The following is a 24085-nucleotide window of genomic DNA, read 5'->3' on the forward strand; positions in this document are numbered from 1 at the left end:
AATTCTAGTCATTCCATGGGAAACTCAGTCTAGCAACAAGACTTAAAAGTTAATTTTGTGCGCGTGCCTCCTGAATTACCTGTAGGTTAGTCAGGCCCTAAGTAGTCTGATGGTGAACAGGAATAGTTATTTACGGTTAGGCCTTAGGCCTGCATTCTGAGTGTCTTGGGTTTTTATTTCTATCACACATACAGAGAAGTGCAACAATGATAACTGCAACTCAGTGCATTTTTCACAAAGTGAACACATCTGGGTAGCTGTACTCTGAGCAAAAAACAGCACCTGGGACGCCCCCTCATGCCCTTCCAGACACTTCCAACCACTCCCCCCTCCCCCCGCCCGCCCCACCCCAAGGTGTTCATAATCCTAAATTCTCACATCATTGTCTAACCGGGGAAAGTAGATTAGTTAACACTGGACCGTGCACCACAGAAGCGTCCTAAACCTTACAAATGCGATGGTAGTTTTTTCCTCCCGCTCCATAGGTTGTGAGGCATCCTAGACTCCCCTGGGAGTGCTGTCCAGGTCTGTGGCTGCACGTTCTTCAACAAAAGCCTTGGGGAAAATGCCAAACTTCCCTTTGCACTCCCCTTCCAGCCACTCGTCGTTCACTGGTGAAGGGAAAGCAGAGACTGATTTCTAAAACCAGTACAGGAAAATGGCCCCGCTTACTGCACTTTAAGAAGCACTAAGAACACTTACTGTTTCAGTTTTTAATGTGTTTGATTCCTTGCAGAATTAGGGAAGCCACCAGGGACACAGAGTAATTCTAAATAGCTGCTTGTAAGACAAAATGTACCCCCTTCTACTCTCATCTTCAAAAGTACATACGTCCAAAGAACTACGGTATGCAGAAGATGGGTATCTTACGGCTTGGTGCCAAGGCAAAATGGTGCCAGCCACCTTCCAACCTGTTAACTCGGAAGGATAATCCGTGGCTTCTGAAGCGTAGACATCTTTAAATGTGAATGTACTGAAGTGCCATTTACTAGGAAGTTGCCGTTTGTTGCTTCCCTGCCCATTAGGGCAACAAACGGAAAAGCTGAGCACTGGGTTTTGCTCTCTCCAGCTGAGAGCAAAGAAGGAGATTGAGACCACTGGCTCAAGCTTCGTTTGTAGGTGAGTGATGTTTTCTGCCTCTGCCCTTACATTTATTTCTGCTAACATGGACATTAATTTCTATAATCCAGGAGCAGCACTTACCCATGGACACAACCTGGATTATGTCCCCTTCCAGGAACTCCAGGTCTTCTGGGTGGGTAGCCTCGTAACTGAAGATCGCCACCACTTGGCTCCCTTCCTTCAGCTGAGGTTCCAATGTCTGGCTGTTGGCATCCGATTTCTCACTTTCCTTGGCCTCATCTGGAAAGCCTTGGTCACCCTGAAATTATAAAGGGCCAGTTAGTTTTCCTAACTTCCTGCACAGTGAACAGTGGACATCATCCCTGAAGGATTCGGTCAGAGAAATGTCAGTAGCACCTGGATATAAACTCAGCGGCAGATTTGGAATCGGTGTCTAACAGACCTAACATGTACTCTATGAATACTGGCCGGTTGGATAAATGAAACAAGGTCTGCAGGACCACAGGTAGTCGTAAAATCTTACCTAAAATGTACAGGAATCCTGAATAGGTGCTATTCTTTTCAGATAGAGAAACAGGTTGAGTGACCAGTAAAGGATAGAATGCAAAGTCAAACCTAGGTCTCTGAGTCCGACACCCTCTCCCCAGCACTCACAACGCGGGACCTTGAATGCACATTTTCAGCTCTATCCCAAGCCTATTAGATCAGATGGGGCTCAGCAATCTGTTTTCACAAGCTCTCTAGGGAATTTGGGTGCATGCTAAAGTTGGAGAATCACTGCATGGCACCATCCTATCCAAGGCCAAGACCATTATGGTCATTTTTGTCCCACAGATGTTGAGGGAAGGATGTAGTTTCTAGAGATGTGAGTCATAGGATTTAAGGAATTGGCGTTAGAAACTGTGAGGCTCAGTGCTGGGCTGTGTTAGAAGTTGTCGTTTCCTAGTGCTATTGGCTGCAACCCTGGCAGGTCCTCTGTGTGGAAAGGCAGTACCATAAGGTAGAAAGGGCCAGGAGTCAAAAGACTAGGCGTGTATCCCAGCACCACCGCTTCCCAGCAGTGTGACCTCTCTGGACCTGTTTCCTCACCTGAGGTTGAGGCTAGAAGAATTAAATGAGGGCCTGCTAGATGTTGAATTGCTGCTGAGGACGTGGCCCACAACTGACCGCAGTGCCCTCAGGCTCACTGCACTCACCACTGTGTTCTCACACCACAGAGTCAGGCAGTAGTTTCTCACTTGGCCCCAGGCAGCCTTCATGCTGTCCTCCGAAAGGGGCACTAGCTCCTGGCTGTCCCCGGGCCGATAGCTGGGTGGAGATAATGAGTAAGAACCAAGTCAGAGAGGTCAGTGCAAAACCATCCTCTTCTGTCCTCTAGGCCAGCGCCAGGTCCCCAGCTGTCCCCTAACGGCCACCTGCACGGCGTTCACCTCAGCTTGGTGTGTTCCGGCAGGAGCTCCAGTTTCTTCGACACCATGTCCCGCACTTGGCTATAGGGGAGTCCGGGCTGGGTCTCCATGACCACCGTGTACTTGTAGTGCACCTTGAGTGTGTAGAGCATGGGAACACTGAGCTTTATGTCCTGAGGGAGAGAGGAAGCAAAGGGAACGAATGAGTGTCTGTGCTTCCTCTTAGCAACCTCCTGGCTCGCCACAGCTTTACTGTAGCACAGGGAGGACTATGTAGCCGGGAGAGGCCAACACGTAACTGGTTTCAGTAAGTAAGGTGAAGGGTCTTCGGAGGTCGTCTAGCCCAGCTCTTGCTTGGACAGGAATTCCTACCCAGGGAGATCCGGCCCACCAGCTACAGGCCAGCAGGAAATGTGTACGTGGGGATGGGGCGGGAGGTTGTGGAGGGGTCCCCAGGGCATGGCTGTGAGCGTGGTGGCACTGGTCGGCCCGCCCTTTGGGGCTATTTCTATCCAGGGACACATGCCCGTGGTGGACAGCCCACACTCTCCCGTTCTGTACCACTTGAAATAGTACGAGGCAAAATGTTACCTTGGGCTCTTCATTTTCTTTCTGACCTAAACGGAGAAGGGAAGGAGTGAAAAGAGAAGATGAATGGACACTCTTGACCAGCCCCTTTCATACTCAGAATGAAACCTCTTAGAACAGGGCACCCAACGTCATACCCTTTCATCTCTAGGGTAACTATTAACCTTATTGTGGGGACATGTGAAGAGCAAAGCCATGAGTGCACACAGGAACCCAGTCTCTGCTTCCAGGGAGCTATGGGTAATTATCAAAGGACTGCCCATCCTCACCAACCCCTGGGGTCAGCAGGGTGGAACCAGGGCCTCCAAAGCAAAGACAAACGGAATGGGAGGTGAGCCAGGGGCCACAGAAGAAATGTTAGATAGAACCACTTACTTTTACCTTATCCTTTATTTTTGTGTATGTTTTCAATGTGTATAATATATTGATATGGCAAGATGCATATCACTTAATATACAAGAAGTATTCATAACTACACTATGGGGGATTCATAATAATAATAATAAGAGCCCACTGATCTCAAACCAAGCTTGACTTAAAATCACTTGGGAAGTTTTTTTGTAGAAATACAGATTCCTAAGCTAATTCCAGGTCTAAAAAAATCAGAATAAAGAAACCTAGGGATTTATACTGTTAAAATCTTCCTAGGTTAATAGGTGATCCCTGATGGGCCCCTAGACAGAAAAAGATACCAAAAAGCTAGCAAGGATACTTTGGAGGATAATCGGAGTAATTGAATATGCAATATACTAGTACATTCTAGAAAATTAATGTTAAATGTCCTGGGTGTAACAGTTGAATTGGGGTTATGGAGAAGAATGTCCTTGCTCTTAGGAGATACATGCTGACGTGTGGGGTGAAGTATCATAAATCTGTAAGTGGCTCAATCACTCAGGGGAAATATATGTGTGTATATATACATACGTGTGTGTGTGTGTGTGTGTACATGTATGTATAGAGAGAGAGAGAGAGAGAGGAGCAGGGTTAAGTGTTAACAGTTGGTGACTTTAGGTGAAAGGTATTCTGGTATTTTTTGTACTATATTTTCTGTGGTTTTGACATTTTTCTGGATAAAAACAGGTGTGGGGAGCATCCAGGGGATTCCGATGACCTGGTGGGTGTGACGACCACTGCATCTCTACCAAACACTCAGAATCTGCTTAAACTGCACTCGTGGCAGAAAGCAAGCCCGTTCCTCCCGAGGCAGCAGCGCTCTCCACTCAGCGGGAGGGTCTCCCCTGCCCATCTGCCCCTGGGTCCTTTGTCGTCCTGGAGGCTCTGCAGAGAATTTCTTTTCCAGATAATAGAGCTCCTGAGGCCTTTGAAAAGAACCTCCCGACCCCCTCTGTGGTAAACGAGCAGTTACTTCACCGTGGTTTCAGTGTTGACTGGGGGGTTTGGTGATGACTTGGGACACTCACTACCCCCGACCCCCAAACCAGCCCCATTTACCCAGGCCCCGTGGGTGTTCTGCAGCAGGCGGGGGAAGGGGCATCTCTTTTCTGTGCGCTGGGAGGGTGGGTGGCTAGAGCAGGAGACGGGGCTCTGGGGCTGAGTGACCATGAGCTGAGTGGCTTGCTGAGAGGAAAAGAAACCAGAATTTCCTGCAAGCAGCTTGGAGGGTTCCTTCGTTGCCCCGGATATCGCTCCAAGGACACTCACCTGGTGACAGCTGGGGTCTTCCTGGAGCACTGGAACTGGGCGGAGCTGGGATATCGGACTCCGGGGAGGCATCGTCCTGCTCGGGACAGGAAGAGATGGTGAGAACTTTCATCCTGACGCAGTTCTTAGGCCAGAGTAGGAGTCGGGGAGGGGGAGACCTGCAGACCCCAGGAAGAGAGCCAGGTGCAAATGACTTCCTAAAGGCAGAGGTGCTGGTGACATGGAGGGGACCGGGGAGACAACGAAAGTGGGTTAAAAGGGGAGGCAGGGTGGGCCTGGTGGAAACAAACCACCGTAGAAATAAGAATCCAACCCTCCTCAAGGCCCCTGCTGCCTAATCGCCCTATTTAAACCTTTTCCAGTCATTAATGCCATGATTCCAACCAGGGAGGACCAGGCCCACACGGGACACCTGCTGCACTGCCCGGCCATCTACACTCAGGCCCAAGCGGCCTCTCACAGCCCCAGCAGGAGGGTGGGCCCTTGAGGGGCAGTGGAGGGGCTGGTAGCAGCTCCAGAGCAGTGCTCTAAAGCAGATCTCTCTCTCTCTCTCTCTCTCTCTCCCCCCCCCCCCACCCTCTTCCCCATCTTCCTCTCCCTCTCCTCGCCCCCCCCCTCTCTGTGGCATTTCACCAAGCAACACTTTGACTATTTTTCCAGGTGAAGAGGACATTTCTGGGAAGACCTAACCTTCATATGTAATGGGCACTGGGTCCTGTGACCAGGAGGAATCACAAGGTGGGTGGGCCCAATCAGTCCCAAAGACCTCCTGCTCAGCACATCTGGGCTTTCCCCTCATTCCAGGTTCTGCTCTGGGCAGCTGGTGCCACTCCATGGGCTCAGGACCCATGACTCTTTCTTTAGTGATGGTGACGTTTCCAACACGGTTCTTCCCCCTCCATGGGAAGGTCGTCAGTGGTTGGGGTGGGGGCGGGGGGTCAGGCCTTGGTGCCACTTACCTGGGGCTGCTGCTGAGGTTGGATCCGCAGTTCCACGGGTTCCAGGAAGTTGCAGGGAACAAGCCCCTTCTGCAAAGAAGGTAGCAGATAGGGGTTCTCAGAAAGCTCTGCCGTTTGCTGCCAGGATTCCATACCCCCAAGCCACCCCCAGGTCCCCTGAATACCTGCCCGTTGAACACGACCGTGGCCCAGTTGTCACTGCCCTTCTTCAAGACAAAGACGATGTTCCCGGGCTGGACATGGAGCTCCTCTGGTGTCTCGGGCACAAACCCGAACAGCACACGGTGCGCCTCCCCTTCCAGGGCCCTGAGGGGTAGACACAAGATCCCGTCCACTCTCTGGCCTGGAGCACATCCCCGCCCGGGAGACTGCTCCAGACACCCTCCAACTCCACGTCCAACTGTCTGTGTGACCCTGAGCAGGCACGTGCCTCCCTGGGCACCCAGGAGGGCGCAGTAGGGACTGTATGTGAACCTGCTTCACAGCCATCTAGGCAGTGGGACAAGAATAAAAGAAAACCGCGTGGATATAGAGGCCTTGCGGTCCTTGCCCTCCCTTCCCTGGGGAGGAAGGCTCCTGGTGTGCCTGGCCAGCTCCCATGTCTGGGCCCGGGTGGACCAGGTGAGAGCCAGCTGGGTGAGCAGAGGAGAAGTCACCTGGAGCCAGTGAGGGGTCAGGCAGGCACACGGACGGGGATGAGGTGCCTGCAGGGGGAGCTGTGAGGAGTAGGGGTGTGTGTGGAGGTACTGAGGCTGCCCACTGTGAGCTACACAAGGTCATTTCCTCCCTTCCTACTTAGCTCTTCAGGGCGCTGGGGCGCTTCGGCATGTGTGACCAAGAGGCCGGCTTCAGGTGGCGATAGTTTCACGTTCCTCTGCTCGCTCCCCGCTGGCACTGTCCCCTCGTCCTTCTTTTGTTCCTGCCCTTTGTGTCTATTTACACAGACGCCTCCAGCAGACAGTTAGGAATGAGCTCACCCAGGCCCCCCATTTTTATAGCTGCTCTGGAACTTTTTTCACTCTGTTTTAAACTCTTTTGGGTGGGGAGCGAGGCTGACTTCCTCACTGAGATGCCGTTCTTACGAAAGCTGTGCTTCTCATCTTACAGGAGAATGACTTCTTTTTCTTGAGTCCTTCCTCTTCTTCAGAAAACATGTGCCAATAGGGAGTGAAAACAGCCCTTCTGGCTCCCACGCTGCTCGCCGGACTCCAGAGCTCGGCCCCCTGCAGCCCTAGGCCAGCGTTCCCCCGCTGGGAGGGGTGGCTGTGTCCCATGGGACACTCCTGCCATTCAGCTACAACCTCTCCCTGTATGGTGGCTGTGCACATGGACAGGGGACACAGGGACACCACATAGCGGTAGCCAGGCCCCCAGCGTCTTCTCCACCCCCGCCACTCCCACCGGTCCAGGCGTGGAGCTTGGCTCGTCGGCCTGTTGATCTAACCCTAACTTACCTGAAGATCTCGGGGGTTTTGGGTCTGGGCGGAGGCTCCGCTGCCTATGGAACATCAAAGAGAGATGAAGACGGGCAGGACACGAAAGAAAGAAAGAGAAGACTGTTAATGTCACTGCAGCCTTCTTCCCGACCAGAAAACCAAAGACGGCATTTGTGGCTCCATCAGAACACCGTCCCGGGAGAGGCACAGTGCACCGGACTAAATACTGGAAAGGAACGCCCTCCCGCTCCCAGGCCAGCATCACCAGCACACCTCGTCCTGGGCCAGACGTGGTTCCGGAGAAGTTGGTCTGTCGCAGAGCAGCATGGCGTCACGAGGATGCCTTTGACCTTGAGCTCTGCCCTTTGTTGGGGCGGTTTCCAAAAGCTCTGTTCTATAATTAACGTCTGCTCTGTCACATGACACTGGTGGGTGTTTAAAATCGACTCCAGAGCCACCGACCAGGCGAGACTCTCCTTTCAGTGTGCGTTTCCTGTTCTACACCGAGCACCACGGAGTCCAGTTACCTGGCACCTGCTCCTCTTGGAGCCGTCTGGCTGCTCGAAGCCCAAGGGCCTTCTGAGAGGTTTCCCGCAATTTAGTGTGAGAAAGATCAATGCATCTGGACTCTGTTCTCCTCTGCTCATCTCAGCCTTCAAGCCCCAGCACTGGTCACATTCAGGGCCAGCGGTCACCGTTCTGACCCGGGCAGACTGTCGGCAGTGCCCTCGGAGCCCCGGCCCTGTCAGTGCTGACCAGCGCTCCTGCCCATCATGGGTCTCTCGCAGCAGAGCCCGACTCCTGCTCGGCCTGTCTTACCCTCCTCCCTCACGAGGAAGCTCTGTCTTCGCATGGACCCCTTGCCATCCAGTCCACTGTGGGCACCCTCCCTGTGTTCCCAGGGGAACCCCCTGCACACAGGCCGATGGGTGCCGCCAGGAGAGCTCAGGGCCTCAGGCCCCAGCCCCCGGGAGGCCCCTAGCAGCCCCTGTGCCCGAGAAGAGGATCGTTCAAAGGCCTCTGGCAGCTTGCATTTCAGTTGAAGCTTCAGGAGAGACAGTCCTCAGCTCTCCTAGACCTTGAGAAGGGGAGACTGGCACCGGGGGCAAGCGGGAGGGTTTGTTTCTTGAGGACTTGAGGCTGGTTAAGCCTCCAACTGCTTCATGCCCCACCCTGTGGGCAGGCTCTTTTGACCAAATGAGCCTGGAGCCTGTGACAGGAATGGCCAGCAGGACCCTCAGCAGCACTGTGAGGCCAGTGCAAGGAGCCCTTGAAGTGAGGCAGCGGAAACGCCCTCCCGTGGGCAGTCCCACAGAACCCTCCCCGTGGGCAGTCCCACAGAGCCCTCCCCGTGGGCAGTCCCATAGAGCCCTCCCCGTGGGCAGTTCCACAGAACCCTCCCCATGGGAGTCCCACAGAGCCCTCCCCCACTCTGGGACCTCAGTCCACGGAGCAGGAAGCACCTTCACCTGCGGCTGCAGAGGGGCAAATCCCGAGAAACTGTCTTGATCCACTACCGACGCCACCACCTGAAATCAAGGAAGCGGGGTGAGGGCTCTGCCAGCACTGTTTCCCTATCTGCCTATGGCCCCCGAGATTCCCTCCTTCCTCCCAGCCCGATCCATTCCCACTGGCTCGGTCCTCGTCCCCGAGACCAGCATCTTGCGAGTCACCCTGCGGCCCCAGCCCAGGGTCAGGCGGAAGGGAGGAACGAGAGCAGCCTGGAGAAAATAAACTAGAAGCGCCTTTCAGCAAGACCCCACGCTATAAACGGTCTCTCCTTGCCATCCCAGGGCAGAACCACGTGGGGTGTCCTTTTCCAAGACCGCCCCCCCCCCCCGCCCCCACACCTTGCTCCCCATGGCCCAGGCCTTAGGAGACGCCAGGGAAGCTGAGAGCCACCTACCGTAGCCTTGCCCAGGTAATCCTTCTTCACCAGCTGGGCCACCTGCCTCTCATTTGGTCGAAAGAGCCTGCCCACAGGGATCACCACCGGCTCGTACAGCTTCTGCTTCTACGAGGCAGAGAGCACAGTGTTTCCTTACCATACAGCCCAGGTAACCAGGCTTGCCCTGCTCCCTCCCCGAGTGCACGCAGGGATACAGCCAGATAACCTCACAAAAGCACCTTTTCTAAACGTGTAGGGATGGAACTTGCTACTGTTTCAGGGTGTCTCGGGTAGGCGTCACCTTTCCTGAGGGACTGTGTGGACCTGTTGGTGTTATTTGCCCAGCACCCTTTCCCCAGGGGAGCTGCCCCTCTCCCACTCTGTGGGACTTGGTTGGGGCTGTCACTCCGAGCATAGGAGGCGCCACCACCACCACCATCAGACTGGCCAGGCAGTGCTCTCCTGGGACCAGTGTCTGCTGACACGGGCATGTTTGTTATTATTTTTTGTTAATCCTCACCAAGGACATTTTTCCCACTGGTTTTTATAGAGAGTGGAAGGGAGGAGGAGAGACAGAGAGAGAAACATTGATGTGAGAGAGACACATTGATTGGTTGCCTCCTGCAGGCTCTGTGACCAGGGCCAGGGATTGAGCCTGAAACTGAGGTAGGTGCCCTTGACCGGAATGGAACCCAGGCAGGCCGGTGCTCTAACCTCTGAGCCAAACTGGCTAGGGCAGACAGGCATGTTAAGACAGACCTGTGCTCTCTTGTTCTTGGTGTTTTAAAAATCTGATTGAAAAGGAGCTTCATCCCAAATGTGCTCAGACAAGCTACGGATAATTCTCAGCATTTGTCCATATCATCAGTGCATTTTTGTTAAGAGCCATCTCATGTGCCTGGCACTGAGCTAGGCTGCCAGAACTCAACGGTGAGCAGGCAGAGCAGGCACAGCCTCTACCCTTGCTTGGCTCCAGCCTCCTGCTCCCCGTGTGTGCCACGGAGCCCCACTTGGGGCGGCCTGGGCAGGGCTCTGCTGTCTTATACTCCAGGCCTCGGCTTCTGATCACTTCCAGATTCAGAATCCTGTGTGGAGTTATACCCCCAGACGAGTGTTCTCCAGGACTCAGAGGAAGTAAAAGCACCACATCCACAGTTTCGCAATCCACGTGCCCACTGGAACAAACCCAGATCCAATGACGTCCTCCCCGCACCCACATCTCCAGCGCGCTTACCCACACACACTCCATGGCTTTGTCAATTTTGGAATGTCTCGGCTCCGACTTCATGCTCATAGCCAGTGCTAAGTGTTCTTCGGCCTTTTTCCATTCCTCCTTCTTGGCGTGCATGAAAGCAATGTTATATAACACCTAGAAAAGCACAGGCCACACCGTAAGACCAGGGGCTGCTCCAGACCCAGGCACCAGGAGGAGCTGGCATGATGCCTGGGGACATGTCTCCCCCTCCCAGCTCTCCTGGGAATGTCTGAAATAGACATCGATCTTGCTACAGACTCATGCCCAGCACACGGACGGGGCTGAGTGAACATCACGTAATTCATACATCCAACATCGTGTACAGGTTTTGACAGCCAAGTAGGTCCAGGGAAAACAACTATTGTGTTGCTTTAGTATCAAGAAGAGTGACAGGCTCAAGACCCCTTGAAGAGCTGGGAATAAAATACATGTGTGCGGCCTCTCAAACACCTCCTGCCGCTGAGCCTGGGCTGAGAGACTGGACAGGTGCAGGGTGGGGAGGAAGAGGGTTCCAGATGCGTCATCCTGATCCAGCACCCGCAGACCCTGCCTGGGACACGGCACGAGCAAGACTGAAACAGTCGGATGTGAATGAGGACGCTCTATGGGCCACAGCTGGGAAGGGACTCGGCCCAAGCCGAGGGCAGCGCCTCACCCGAGGCGGGAGGGAACAGCCCATTCACCAACAGCCATACTTTTCCAGGTCTTGAGTTGGGTGGTAGGTTTATGAGTTTCATTATTATGCTTCACAACTTACACATAGAATCACATCTTTTAGATGCATCAGCAAGATAAAAAACACCCCCCCCCCCAAAAAAAATACCACACACACACACACACTAAAAAACACCACCAAACTCCCTCCCCAGGTTATTTCTGGGCCTCAATGAGCAGTTGCTCCTGCATCCACACTTGGCTGGCCCGGCCCTCCCTTGACCGTGTGTGCAGGAAGAAAGGAAAACTCAAGGCCCTTTAAAACTCCCTCTTCCATCTCGGCCCCCTTCTTTTTAGACCTTTTCCACACCAGGTTTTTATGACTCCATGACTGGAAAAGGTTGGGCCTCCTTTTAAAAAGGATGGTGGTGTTTCTCAGAGCCAGGGTTCTACCCTGGGGAAGGCAAGGGGATTTATAAGCAGGGAGATGACTGGAGGGACCCAGGTGGCAGAGGGGCCTTGGACCCTGGAAAGCCCAGCGTCCCTTGTAGAGAGGCCCATACACACCCAGCATTTCCTGCCCAGGTCACCTCAATGCCAGTTGCAGGAGGAACTTCCTCCCATGGAGCCTTGCTTCGATGCCACTGTTTCATGGTCCTCTCTCTAGAGCAGTGGTTCTCAACCTTCCTAATGCCGCGACCCTTTAGTACAGTTCCTCGTGTTGTGGTGACCCCCAATTTCATTGTTACAAATTGAACATAATTAAAGCATAGTGATTAATCACAAAAACAATATGTAATTACATACATGTTTTCCGATGGTCTTAGGCGACCCCTGTGAAAGGGTCGTTCGGCCCCCAAAGGGGTCGCGACCCACAGGTTGAGAACCGCTGCTCTAGAGCTCCTTGGTCCCCCAGCACTTACAGCTATATAAGTGGTTCTCGCTCTGGGGTGATTGGCCATACCTAGCGATGTTTCAGGTTGTCACACTGGGGGTGGGGGACGACAAGCCTCTAGTGAGTAGAGACCAGGGATGCTGCTAAACATCCTACAATACACAGGACAGTGCCCTACAGCCAAGAACGACCTGGTCCAGCATGCCCACGGTTGAGAAACCCTATCGTAGCAGCTGGTCAAATGGCAGGCAGTTCCCACCGCAAAGCCTCATTGCCCTGGCCTGGGAGCAGTGAAGGAAGCGGCTAGCCTGCCGCAGGGCTGGGTGTCCCCAGGGGCCTGGGCAGCTGCTGGCGCTATTATTAGCCCCGGGCGACCCTGGAAACACTTGGCTTCTCCCGCTGGAGAAACTAAAACAAGGAGACTTTCTCCAGTGATTCTTCTAAATAAAGATCTGTGACATTTGCAGGGATTGTAGTTTTCAAAGCTGGTGGAGTATTTGAGATTTAAGAGGGACGTGGGGAGGGTGGGTTGGGAAAAGTACGCCAACTTTTGAAATCCAAGTCATGTTTCTCCCTTTTAGTGGGACAGAGAATAAGTTCTCCTTCTATGGAGAACTTTCCTAAATTGGTGCTTTGAGCTGTTCTTTGACCGAGAGGGGACAGACTTGTGTGAAAATATCCCCACGTTCTCTTTGGGTATGAACCAACTCCATGAGGCCAGAACCATTAATAGCAAAGAGCGTGGTCTGTACCTCGAGAACTGAGCGAGGTCACGGGAGGTCCTGCACGGACAGCGAACGCAAGATTTGGATTTGGTAGTATAATGCCGGGCGAACAGCTTGTCCACCTGAGTGATGCAAATTATCCTGGATACTTTCACAGGCCCACACGCTCCTGCCCAGGCTGGGCCCTGCCTCCTCACCTCACAGGCGAACAGCTTGAACTGCAGCCCCAGGATCTTGTAGTCTATCAGCTGGTTGCCCCGGAGCTGAGCCAAGGCCTCCTTCAGGTCTGTAATCGCTGAATCATACCTGCAGGGCAGAGGGAGAAAACAGACCAGTCCCGGGCCTGGAGGAAAAACTGCAGAATTAAATGTGTCTGTGTCCCTTTCTCCATCCGTCTCCCTGGGACGGAGCCCTTCTAATCCTCTAGGTTTGTGCCAACCCCGAGCCCTAGTTTTCTACAGAACTCAGGGTGCAGGCACCCCCTGGGGTTGACACAGGGACGCCGCTCAGAGAGGCCTCTCTCACAGCCGCTGGCATCTCCCTCCTGCCCAGAGCCTTCTCCTTGGCTTCTTTTGAGTCCAATTTAGCTCTTGGTTTTGTGGTTGCTTAGTCTCCCCCACCCCCTCTTTGGAAAAAGAGAAACCACCGTGGAGCAGAGAGCATGTCTAGCCCTGCTCTGCAGGTCCCTGTACTTGCTCGGATGGGCCTTGGGCTGACAAGGCTGCGGTGGTGAAATCGTGGCAGAGAATGGGGCTGCTCTCGTGAGTAGAGACCAGGGATGCTGCTGTGCCCACGTCAGCAGTGCCCACGGTGGTGTGGCCAGGACCCGGACCACATCTCCTCGGCCTGCCCCTGACCTCCCTGCCCTGGGGGGAGGGAGCTGTTGCTGACCTGTCGGGTGTGGGGTCGGGGAGCAGGGGAAAAAACAAGCTACCCACACCCCTCAGGCCCCCGGCCTAGAAGGAACAAATCTGGCTGCTGGTTGTGGCTCCCACAGGGCAACGGAACCACAAGTCCCCAGGCCATGACCTAGAGCAGCCATGTGTGGCTTTTCTTGGAGGCAAGCCTGGGATTTGGCTCCGGCTGCTGGGGACTCGCAGGAGGTGGTATGGTGTTGTGAAGACGCCCTCGGACAGCGGCCAGGAGACTGGGGCCAGACCGATAGCTCTGCCACCAACTGGGAGACCCTGGCAACTTCCTGCCCTCGGGCTCCCAGTCCACAACATAAGGAGTTATTGTGTACCGGGAGCATATTATATTCAGGGAGCATAGAGTATGAGGAGCTTGCTGGTAGGTGGTCCCGGATCTAACTTCTGGAGTTAAAACCACATGGACTTGACTCCTGGCTCTGCCCCTTACTACCTAATGACAAAGGGCAAGTTGTTTAATTTCTCCAAGCCTGTCTCCTCATCCTCAGAGCGCCCAAACGCTGGTAATTGAATTCACAGGCCAGCCATTTAGTATTTGCTTCGCTAACACCTGGACTGCAGTAAGTATCACCAGGAACTGGAACTCTGACCTCAGGAAGCCGGAGCTGACCAGGAGGGTGGCTGGTCAGAGAGTCCTAAGGCAGGTGGTTGGGGAGAAGCTCTAACATGCCCTTGTTTTAAAGAGGAGTGTAAAACCTATGAAAAGCGTGCAGGCCATTCCTTGCAAAGCAAGATGCATTTCAAGACCTTAACACATCCTTTAGGGATTCCTGTTCCTTCTTTCTAGGCTGGAAGATGGGTAACTGGCGCCGATTCCCTGAGCCACGGAGGAAGGACAGACAGAGACGCAACTGTCCTGTTCCTCCGCACATGCTGTCCCAGGTGTCCCCTGCCTGTGCCAGAGGCGCCCGAGGTCCTCAGAGGGCACCCTCCGGGCACCATCAGCATTAACCTACAACGAGCTTCCTCCTAACAAAAACGTTGGCGAAGTGGATGGATTTCAGCTGGGAAGTGACACCATCGGGTCACCTGGTATTGAATGATCCCAACAAATCCAGCTCACAATTCTCCAGCCCCTGGGATGCCTGAAGATCTGGGCCGGTGGGAGGAAGAGGGCAGGAACCCACCCATTATTCAAAGCGCTTGTTAAAAAAACAGGGAGGGCGCCCTGCTGAAATGTCAGTGTTTACTTTGAAAGCAGCACCCCACTGCCCGCAGCAGGCCTCTGCTCCGCCCCCAACTTGCTTTCCCCAGCGGGCCCCAGGGGCATGGGCTTCCCCTGCATGGGGTCTGAATCAGCTCAGTGTGAGGCCCCAAAACAACTCTTTGGTGCCACTTGGAAGGCACAGTGTCCCTAGGAAGCTAAGGTGCTGGCAGCTTCTGCGGGTTCCCAATGACACCCCAGCTGGGTGCCTTGGCTGCGTTGTCCCGAACCCCCACGCCCCAGGGGCAGGGCTCACCCGCCAGGGCAGGCTTGCCTCATTTCTGGAACACTCCCTGGAAAGGTTTCCTAGTAACTGCTGTGTTTCTGATTGTTCCTGTTCTATGGGCCCCCAGGCCATCAAGAGTCCAGGATAAAGGAGAGGTTTAGCAGCTGAATAAAGTAAACATGTCAAACACCTCCGTGACGGCCTGGAGGTCACAGTTTTCAATGTCAAAGACTGACTGCAGGACAAAGATGGCTGCGTGAACAACATTTAAAGCAGTGGTTCTCAACCTTCCTCATGCCTCGACCCTTTAATACAGTTCCTCATGTTGTGGTGACCCCCAACCATAAAATTATTTTCGTTGCTACTTCATAACTGTAATTTTGCTACTGTAAACAATATGTAATTATATATGTGTTTTCCGATGGTCTTAGGCAACCCCTGTGAAAGGGTCGTTCCACCCCCAAAGGGGTCGCGACCCACAGGTTGAGAACCGCTGATCTAAAGGGTCTCACTGTTGCTGTCCTAGCCCTTCAGATTCCTAAGGCCGGGGGTCTGACCACCTACAGCTTCCTCCTCCTTTCAGATAACAGGCTGAGGGGAGAGAAGGAGACCATCTGGCCAGCGCCATCCCTGAGACACCTGCCTTCTCAGACATGCGCCCCCATGTTGTCCTGGTGGCTGGGAAATTAATGTGGAAGTGGTTATGTGGTAGGCAGTTAGACAGACATGAGCAGAGCAAGGACGGTGGGCCAGGTGCAGAAGGTCACCAGGACTGAAAGCCCTGGGTGACTAGGAGAGGACAATTGTAGGGTGGGACCTCCCTGCCAGGGTGACTTTCCTCCCCTAGCAGCTAGGCTAGCCTATTGCTGGTCATGCGGTTTGAACCCCCTCACCTTTCCTCCCTAGAGATAACATCTAGGCCTCAGTTGTATTTCAGCTCCAGGCCCAGAAAAGCAGCAAAACCAGACCCGTGGCCCATGGCTGACCTCAGGACCAGCTGCACTGAATAATGACCCCGTCCCCTGGAGCTCACCAATCCAACAGTGGAGGCTCAACCCTGAAAGGACACACCTGGAAAAACGGTTGACTATTCTACGGAGATCTTCCCCCGGATCTCCCCTAAAGTCTCCACCCTTAAAACCCTGGAAGTGGAGGACCCTCCCGGAGTATGCCCTTGCCTTTCCCTTTCCCCCAGGAGGGTCACCTTGACCTTCATCACTTCTAAGCTCCAAGGGCCCTTTCTTTAACTCTATAACGTGTTTCCTACGCTCATTTCTTCTACAAATTACCTCTTACTTCTGTGATTTTCCATATATTTAAGTCTTGGCTCTGAAATCTTTCCTAGTCAGAACTCAAGTACTGAGGTTGCTGAACCCAGGTCCAGTCTGACCCCACCGGCCTAACACCTGGTGCCTTGGCCGCTCTTACCACCCCCAACACTTACAACAGTTCTGGTGAAAAATGAGGTCTAAACCAGCTGGTGGGGATGGAGAAGAACGGGTGACTTTAAGAGATATTTAAGAGGTCGGCTTGACAAAGGCGTAGGAGAGGAGACATCCTGGGTTGATCTCAGATGGAGATTCAGTAGCCTGCTGGCTCCAGGAGGAGGCCGACGCAATGGGAGAAGGTGGGGTCCCTAAGAGTTCGGGTATGGGTTTTCAGGGGACATTGATCCCCGAAACTGCCGTAAAAGTACAGTTTCTGGGAAGATAACCCACGCAGTTTGCCATTTAACAACCACTGCTATAGGGATAAAAGGGAAAAGCGTCAAGAGCAGAACCTTGGAGAGGAGGACACCAAAGCCTAAGGACTGAGCGAAAGGAAAGGAGGCGACTTCAGGTGAGAACAGTGCCTCATTTATATTATTTCCTCAATAGATTGCTGTTGAATTAAAGATTACATTTGGTAGATTTCTCTCTCAGATCTGACTGCTATCAATCGAATGCTAATTAAATCCCGGGTCTTATTTCTAGATCTTTCTAAGCTCTTTCTGACTCTCTCGGAATCCCAGCCTTTCGGGCTCAGGGATTTCTGGGCATTTTCATGTAGAAATTTCTCCCGGGAGCATTTCATCTCGTCAGTGACTCTCCTCATTATAAGCTGTTGGAGCTAATTAAAGGATGGCCTGTTAGTTGGTCTTTTAGGATTAAAGATTCGCTGGAGGGTTTGTGCTCAGGCTCCCCTGCATCTGCTGTCCGCCTCAATCCCAGGCTTTCGTCCCCAGATGGCCTCTGTGTGGTCTTTCTCTCGGGAAGACCTTACTTCCCTTGCTGATTCAGATAACTGACTGCATCTACATCTTGGAAGTCTGAGCAGTTTGTAGTTGCCCCTGGCAATAGCTGAGCACAGGGGCACGACACCACCCACAGCATGCTCCGACCATTTCCCCTGGAAGTTCTTCATTAGCCTGAGCCCAAATCCTTTTCCCTAGAGCTTGTGCCCACTAATGGAATGAGCGATTTCTACAAACCTTCTACGTTAACGCTGAGAATATTTTTCTTTTGTTATTTGCATATTTGTTATTGGGGTACTTGGGGGAGGGGAATGACATTGAGATTAACTTTGATTTTCTATTTAGTTATCTTTCTTACTAATTATTTTTGTGGTGACTGTAAACACACCAAAAAAATACAGACAGGCTGATAGAAGAAAATGGAAGCCCCTCCAAGCTCACCCCCCCAGAGAGAACTGCTGACCCGTTTTGGTCTACAGCCTTCCATAGACAGTCTTCGAAACAGAAGTGGGCTTGCGCTATCCATACTGTTTTGAAACCTGTGTTTTAATTAAGATCTACTATGAACTTTCCCCTACATTAATATATGCTACTTATTTACCTGTATTAACATATTCTTGTACATATAATGTTAATAGTTTGTTTTCCTATTGTGGTGGCTGCATAATATTTCATTGAATGGCTTGAACTAGGCTTTAGAAAATACATTCTGCAGGAATGAAATGAGAATCCTCACAGTGTGACAGCTCAGTGCCTCCCTGCAGGGGGCCAGCAGAGTCTTCCCTTGATAGCTGGGGCCATTCACAATCAGCACCATAGGGATGCTTCACCGCAGCTGCATCCCCAGCCTGTGCTGGTTCCGTGGGCCCACTGTGAGCTATGACACAGCTAACCTCCTCCCTGGGGAAGCCTCATGCTGACAGATTGCGTAACTGCCCAGGGAAGGTTCAGCCATGCTCCCCACCAGAGGCTGGGAGACACTGCTCAACTTCCCAGGCCAGCGGCCCCGAGACCCCTCGGGGTTTCTCTGCGAACTCCCCCAGCTTGTGCAGCACCGGGCCACTTACTTCTCCATCTGGTGGTAGAGCATCCCTCGCTGGAAGTAGGCCACCGCCAAGTGTTTGTCTCGGTTAATAGTTCTGGAGAAGGCCTGTGGAGAGAGGGAGGTTTCACCTGGGTCCAAGGAGGAGCTGGCCCTGAGGAGGTGTGAGATGAGCCAGAGGGCGAGGAGGCAACCAGGGGCCTGAGGATGGTGGTGTCTTTCCAGTGACACCGGGATCAGAGCACCCTGTGCTGTCACTTCCTGATGGCATGAGGTGAGGCAAGTCACCTAATCTCCCTGGGCCTCGGTGTTCTCCTCAGTGAAATGGGGATGTTTATATCTTTCAAGAGCACTGACAGGATTACAATCGTAAAAGTAATTAGATATAAAAATAATTAAAATGTTAGATACAGTGTTCTATTTGTGTATGATATACATTTATCACATAAATATGACACAATTAAAATAATAACAAATATGAATGCATATAAAATGCCAGGAGTAAGGACTCAAGCAGGACATCAGAGAGAGGCAGAGAGAGGGAGAAGGCAGAGCAGAATGTACGGAGCGATCCAGAGCGGGAACAGGAAGGCATGGAGGGAGCCCAGAGCTGAGTGGTGGCCTGCCCAGCCGTGCCAGAGCCCCTGTTGGCATCACTGCCAAGCTCCTCCCCCTTGATGTTCACTTTGCTTCCAGCAGCTCTTAGCATCTGTGGTGCATTTGCTCAGCCCCCTGGCAGGCCCCTGAGAGGAGGTGTCCCCTCCCCCCCCCCCCCCCCCCCCCCGTGTGCTCCCGTCTGCCCCCTCTGGACCTGAGATGGATTTGTCAGTCTACAAGGTCTTCCAAGAAGCTTCTCTGCTCCCTCTTCTTTGCTCACTTCTGGTCCCAGTGAGGATGGCTATGGGAGGAACAGGCTCTTGAAGGAGCCTGGGGAGCCACTTATCTGTCCACAAGGCCTTGCAAAGTCTGGCTAAAGGTAAAAACAAGAACTAATATTCACAACCTGCTGCAAAGTATCGTGGCATTTCGACATGTGGTGCGTCACTTAACCTCAAGATGTTCAAGAAACGGACTTGCTGAGGACCCAGGTCCAGAAAGAGGCAGAGCTGAGGTCTGATTCTCTGTCTTCTGCTTCCAAACTCCATACCCTTCCAGCTTCCCATCACCAATCCAAAAGGTGATGCTTGAATGTCCAACCCCCTACTCAGGAACATGAGAGAGGAAACGCATTTGGAAAAGATGCTAAAACACCCAACAGGGGTGCCCCGGGCAGACACCGGTAATCAATCACTGCATCATTCCCTTCCACCAGACTCAGAATCTTCACAAGAGTGCCCACCTCATAGTCCTGTAGGTGAGTGGTCACATAGGTGACACCTGTTTTACTTCAGGCCCTCCCCTCGACCTCATGGGCATAGCTCACCACACACGTGGGTAAAGCTCACCATACATGCAAAAGTCTTGGAAAGCCAGCAAGAGGCGTTTTTCAGCAGGTGCAAAGCCGTGAGATGCTGAGTGTGGACAGCAGGAGTTCACAGAAGAAAACATCACCAGGGAAGTCTTCATACAGGGGTTAGAGATCGATTCCAGAGCGAGGGATGTGGAGTTAATAGATGGAGAAGAAAGGAGAGTGGGACCCACGGTGGTTCCCAGCCTGGCTGCTCCTCTGCAGTGGGGCCTGCGCAGCTCTGGTTCTTACAAAGCTCCCGAGAGGTTTCTCAAGGGCAGCCGGGGTGAGAACGCTAATCACAAAGGCTGGGAGGAGGCGGGGGAGGGGGGCGAGGCACCTTCACTTGCTGGCTCGCTCAATCACCCACCTTCTCTGCTGCTGCCCAGTTTCCCAGGACTGTGTGCATGCAGCCGATGTTGAAACAGATCCTGGAGTGGGGGTCCTGGACTGCGGAGAAGGAGTCCAGGGCTCCCTTCCAGTCCTTCTTGTCGGCTGCCAGCACCCCTTCATTCCAGAGTCTGATGGCCTCAGCCAGGGACATGGTGTGTCCGGGAAGACGAGGCTGCGAGCCGGCAGGAGACAGGGACAGGGTGGGGGGCTCTCTCCCAGCTGGGCGGCCCCAGGCCTTCACTTCCCGGCCTGGCGCTCCAATGGGGCCCAGCCTCCCTTAAGACAGCTTTGCAGTGTTGCAAAGGCGGCAGGAAATGTCCCCACTTTTGAGAAACTGACGCACAGCCCTGCCACGAGAGAAAAAAAAAGACCAGAGAGACAGGCGGGTAGGGGCGGAGTGTGGGAGAGGAAGTGCATCAGACACTGCCCTGATGGTTCAGTTCCCCAAAATGCTTCTGCCCTGTTGCCCGGCTTGTCCTCTCGGTCTTCCGCCGCCCCCACCTGCCGCAGCGTCTTCGGGTCAGGGCTCTGGCCCAGCTCGGGGCAACCTGGGCCAGTCAGGGCACCTCCCTGGGTCCGGGTGTTGGCTGGGAGGACAGTTCTTTCCACTCCTGCAGGAATGCCTTGCTCACTTTCTCATAACCTCATAGGCCGTCTTGAAATACTTGTGTGTTTATCTTGAGCTAAAATGAGCAATTAGCACATTTCTGTGGCAGACTGGTCTTGGGTGTCCACATGGGTTTGAGATAACTTTTAGGAATGCGTAGGAAGCTCAGAAGGGCCAAAGTGAAGAGCCCTATATGAGGGTAGTTATGACTTCTCCCATCCTCGTGTGAAAAACAGGCGAGACCAGGGCTCTCGTTGATGACTGATGCGTTTACTAGTCTCCAAAAAACAAATCAAAACAGATTTAATATTCCTTTCTTTGCTGACCTAAAAAAGTAAAAATCAGTAAAACCTCCCAGAGGAACAATTGTGAGTAGGGAGCATAACCCATTTGCCTTACTAAAATCCCGGCTTCTTGTTAATATTAGAGAAAATGTATGTCTAGGAGGGTCAAATGTTTACTCTTGTTCTGTAGCAACGGAAAGAACTCACCAATAATCACCAAACTTCTCTGAGAGCCAGAAAATACAGCTTAAAAATGTACATTCTTTAGGGTTTACGGGATTGAAGGTGTGAGAACTGAGAAGACACGCATCTGTTCCCTGTGTTCCGAAGGCCTTCCCACCTCACTTCTTTGCCTGGCAAACTCCTATTCATCCAAGAAGGCCCAGTGAAACGCCCGCCTCCCTGAACCCTAGCCCCACACGCCAGGTAGTAGAGGTCATTTTCCCTCCTTTGAACCGCCCCTTCATCCTAGACTCCCCAGCTCCAATGCTCAGTAAGAGATGAAGGAATGCATTCCAGAAACAAGTGAGAAATCACTGACCAATGCCTGCAGGTGGCAGTGATGCCAGGAAGAGATATTGCTTGTCCATCCAGTAAGGAAGTAATCAAAACCCGATTAGCACATCGATTATTCCTAGGAAAACGAAGTGGTTGTGTAGCTAATTGGTGACAATTGGTGAGTTCTTTTGTAGCTAAGCTAGACTTTATTTAAACTTTCCCCCTTCTTTTTATGTTATTACCTTAGCCTGCCACACTGAACCCTCCTTAAACTCACACCCATGACTTTTCCAGCCTTATTTCCCCAAATGCCTCTTCATAAACCGCTACAAACTCCACTACTTGCTTCTTTCCCTCAGGCCTTCATTTCCTGCCTCTCTGCTTCAGCTCCTGATGGTTTCTCTCCTTGGACTGCCCCTACCATGTCTGCCCCTTCAAAGCCACCTTGCCCAGCTTTCGGTGCCCTGTCCAAATATCCCCTTCCTTCAGCAGTCACCCTTAAATCAGGCTCTACCTCAAGCCGCCACTCCTGTAATCTCACCTTCTGAACTATGTGGCACCTAAGTGGAGTTCTGTGTGTGCATGTGTGTCTTAGAACAGGCTGTGCCCACCCTGGTATCCCCCAGATGCCATTCATACTCAGTTCTGTCCACTTTCCCGCCATCTCTCCTGTGGCCAACCTATCAGATGGACATAGAGACTCCTAACATCTCCTTGCCTTGCCATCCATTCATTCTCCACAACATGACCAAACTGATCTCTTAAAGATCACGTCATTCCCTTGTTTTAAAGCCTTCCGTGTCTTTGCATTGCTCTTCGAATGCAATCCTTCCCATGGTACGAGGAGGAGCCTGTGTGCTGCTCCTTCCATGCTATTTCAGCCCCTCCCAGGGCTCCGGGTGCCCTGATCTCCGTCCATGCTCTCGAAAGAGCTGGCCTGTTCCTTCTGCCTGTACGGCGCACCTTTCACTGCCTCTGAGTGGCCTTTCCTGTTCTATGACCTCACTGAGCTCGCCCTGCTCTCTCTCTCCCAGCACGAGGTTCTCTCTGGGCACGGTGCTAGTGACATTTTGTAACTGTATACTCTCCGTGGACTGTTTCTGTCCCCCAGTGCAAACACAGTCATTGCGACTGGCTTTGATTGCAACACTCCTGGAGAGGGTGGTAGCTGACCTTTGCAGCTGCCCTTTGCTCCCCTTCCTCCTTTCGGCAGAACCCAGGTTCTATTCAAGTCTCTGCTTTCCTGAGGCCAACACTGCCTCAGGGAGTGGGGTTCTGATTGGCTTAGGCACAAACATGAGATGTAATTCGGTTTAAAAGAAATGGGCAAGGGACCTAAATAGACACTTCTCCAAAGCAGACATACAGATGGCCAAGAGACATGTGAAAAAATGCTCAAAGTCACTGATCATCAGAGAGATGCAAATTAAAACGACAATGAGGTATCACCTCACACCTGCCAGGATGGCTATCATCAAGTCAATAAATGATAAGTGCTGGCGAGGATGTGGAAAATAGGGAACCCTAGTACACTGCTGGTGGGAATGCAGAGTGGTGCAGCCATTATGGAAAACAATATGGAGTTTCCTTAAAAAATTAAATATGGAACTGCCATTTGACCCAGTGAAGAAACCCGAAACACCAATCAGAAAGAATGTATGCACCCCTATGTTCATAGCAGCACAATTTACAATAGCTACAATCTGGAAACAGCCCAAGTGCCCATCAGTAGATAAGTGAATAAAAAAGCAATGGTACATTTATACCATGGAATACTATGCAGCAGTAAAAAAGAAGAATCTCTTACCCTTTGAGACAGCATAGAGGGAGCTGAAGAGTATTATGCTAAGTGAAATAAGTCAGAGAAAGACAAGTATCACATGATCTCACTCATATGTGGAATCTAATTATCAAAATAAACTGATGAACGTAGTGGATCCAGAGACATGGAAGCATGGAACAGAGTGTGGAATCTCAGAGGGAAGGTGGGGAAGGGTGCGTAGGTGGGAGGTGATCAACCAAAGGACGTGTATGCACATATGCATAACCCATGGACACAGACAATAGGGTGATGAAGACCTGGGGGGGGGGCAGGCTGGAGGGGGTCAATGGGGGGGAAAAGGGGACATACGTAATACTTTCAACAATAAAGATTTTTTTAAAAAAAGAAAGCAGCTCCTGCTTTGTTCCCGAGTTACACAGGGAATGAAGATGTAGACAGAGGGTGGTGAGAAAGCTGAGAGCTTCTTTAAAGAAATTCCAGTTATCATATCCATATATTAAATCCCAGGAACCGAGCAATTTTGGAAGTCTGATCCCTAAAACCTTATCAATCTCTGAAGTTCTGTGAAGACTGGGAATAGATACTAGGAAGCCAGGATGCATGAGTAAGTGTGACTCTAGTTTCCTAAAGGCATGGATTCCAAAAAGGACATCGAAGATTTACCAACTCACCCTTGGGCAGGATTCTAAAATGTAGAATATTAAACGCACTTAAAAACAAAATGGAAACTGGGACCTTTGGAACAAGCATGCGTTTACTAAGATCAAGTCAGGTCAAAGCAACCACTCTTTTCCTTTTCTGAGAAGACTTTCCTGATAGGTGGACCAGGAAGGTGCCTTATGCAAATACTAGAGAGCTGTGTGGCCCAGGCATTCCTCAGACAAG

The 24085-nt window shown here is 52.1% G+C and overlaps 1 protein-coding gene across 3 annotated transcripts; it reads right to left on the reverse strand.

The window, feature by feature from the left end:
- Window positions 1-353: 353 nt before the first annotated feature.
- Window positions 354-20370, reverse strand: NCF2 (neutrophil cytosolic factor 2). Of its 3 annotated transcripts, none has more exons than XM_070397678.1 (15): window positions 20006-20370; window positions 18214-18296; window positions 12752-12860; window positions 10260-10394; window positions 9044-9151; window positions 8607-8666; window positions 7156-7199; window positions 5866-6007; window positions 5702-5770; window positions 4743-4818; window positions 3084-3109; window positions 2514-2665; window positions 2280-2391; window positions 1204-1381; window positions 354-611 (listed from the first exon to the last, which is right to left on the reverse strand). In XM_070397678.1, the coding sequence occupies exons 1-15, from the start codon at window positions 20177-20179 to the stop codon at window positions 499-501; spliced, it is 1581 nt and encodes a 526-aa protein (XP_070253779.1). In that variant the 5' UTR covers window positions 20180-20370; the 3' UTR covers window positions 354-498. The 3 variants fall into 3 exon arrangements, with proteins under 3 accessions (XP_070253779.1, XP_070253778.1, XP_070253780.1); XM_070397677.1 differs by having other exon boundaries at window positions 8601-8666; XM_070397679.1 differs by lacking the exon at window positions 20006-20370 and adding an exon at window positions 19000-19461 and having other exon boundaries at window positions 8601-8666.
- Between the last annotated feature and the right edge of the window lie 3715 nt (window positions 20371-24085).

The sequence above is a fragment of the Myotis yumanensis genome, unplaced genomic scaffold (assembly GCF_028538775.1).
Source record: "Myotis yumanensis isolate MYYU_CA2020_CCGP unplaced genomic scaffold, mMyoYum1.0.hap1 SCAF_17, whole genome shotgun sequence".
NCBI classification, from domain to species: Eukaryota; Metazoa; Chordata; class Mammalia; order Chiroptera; family Vespertilionidae; genus Myotis; species Myotis yumanensis.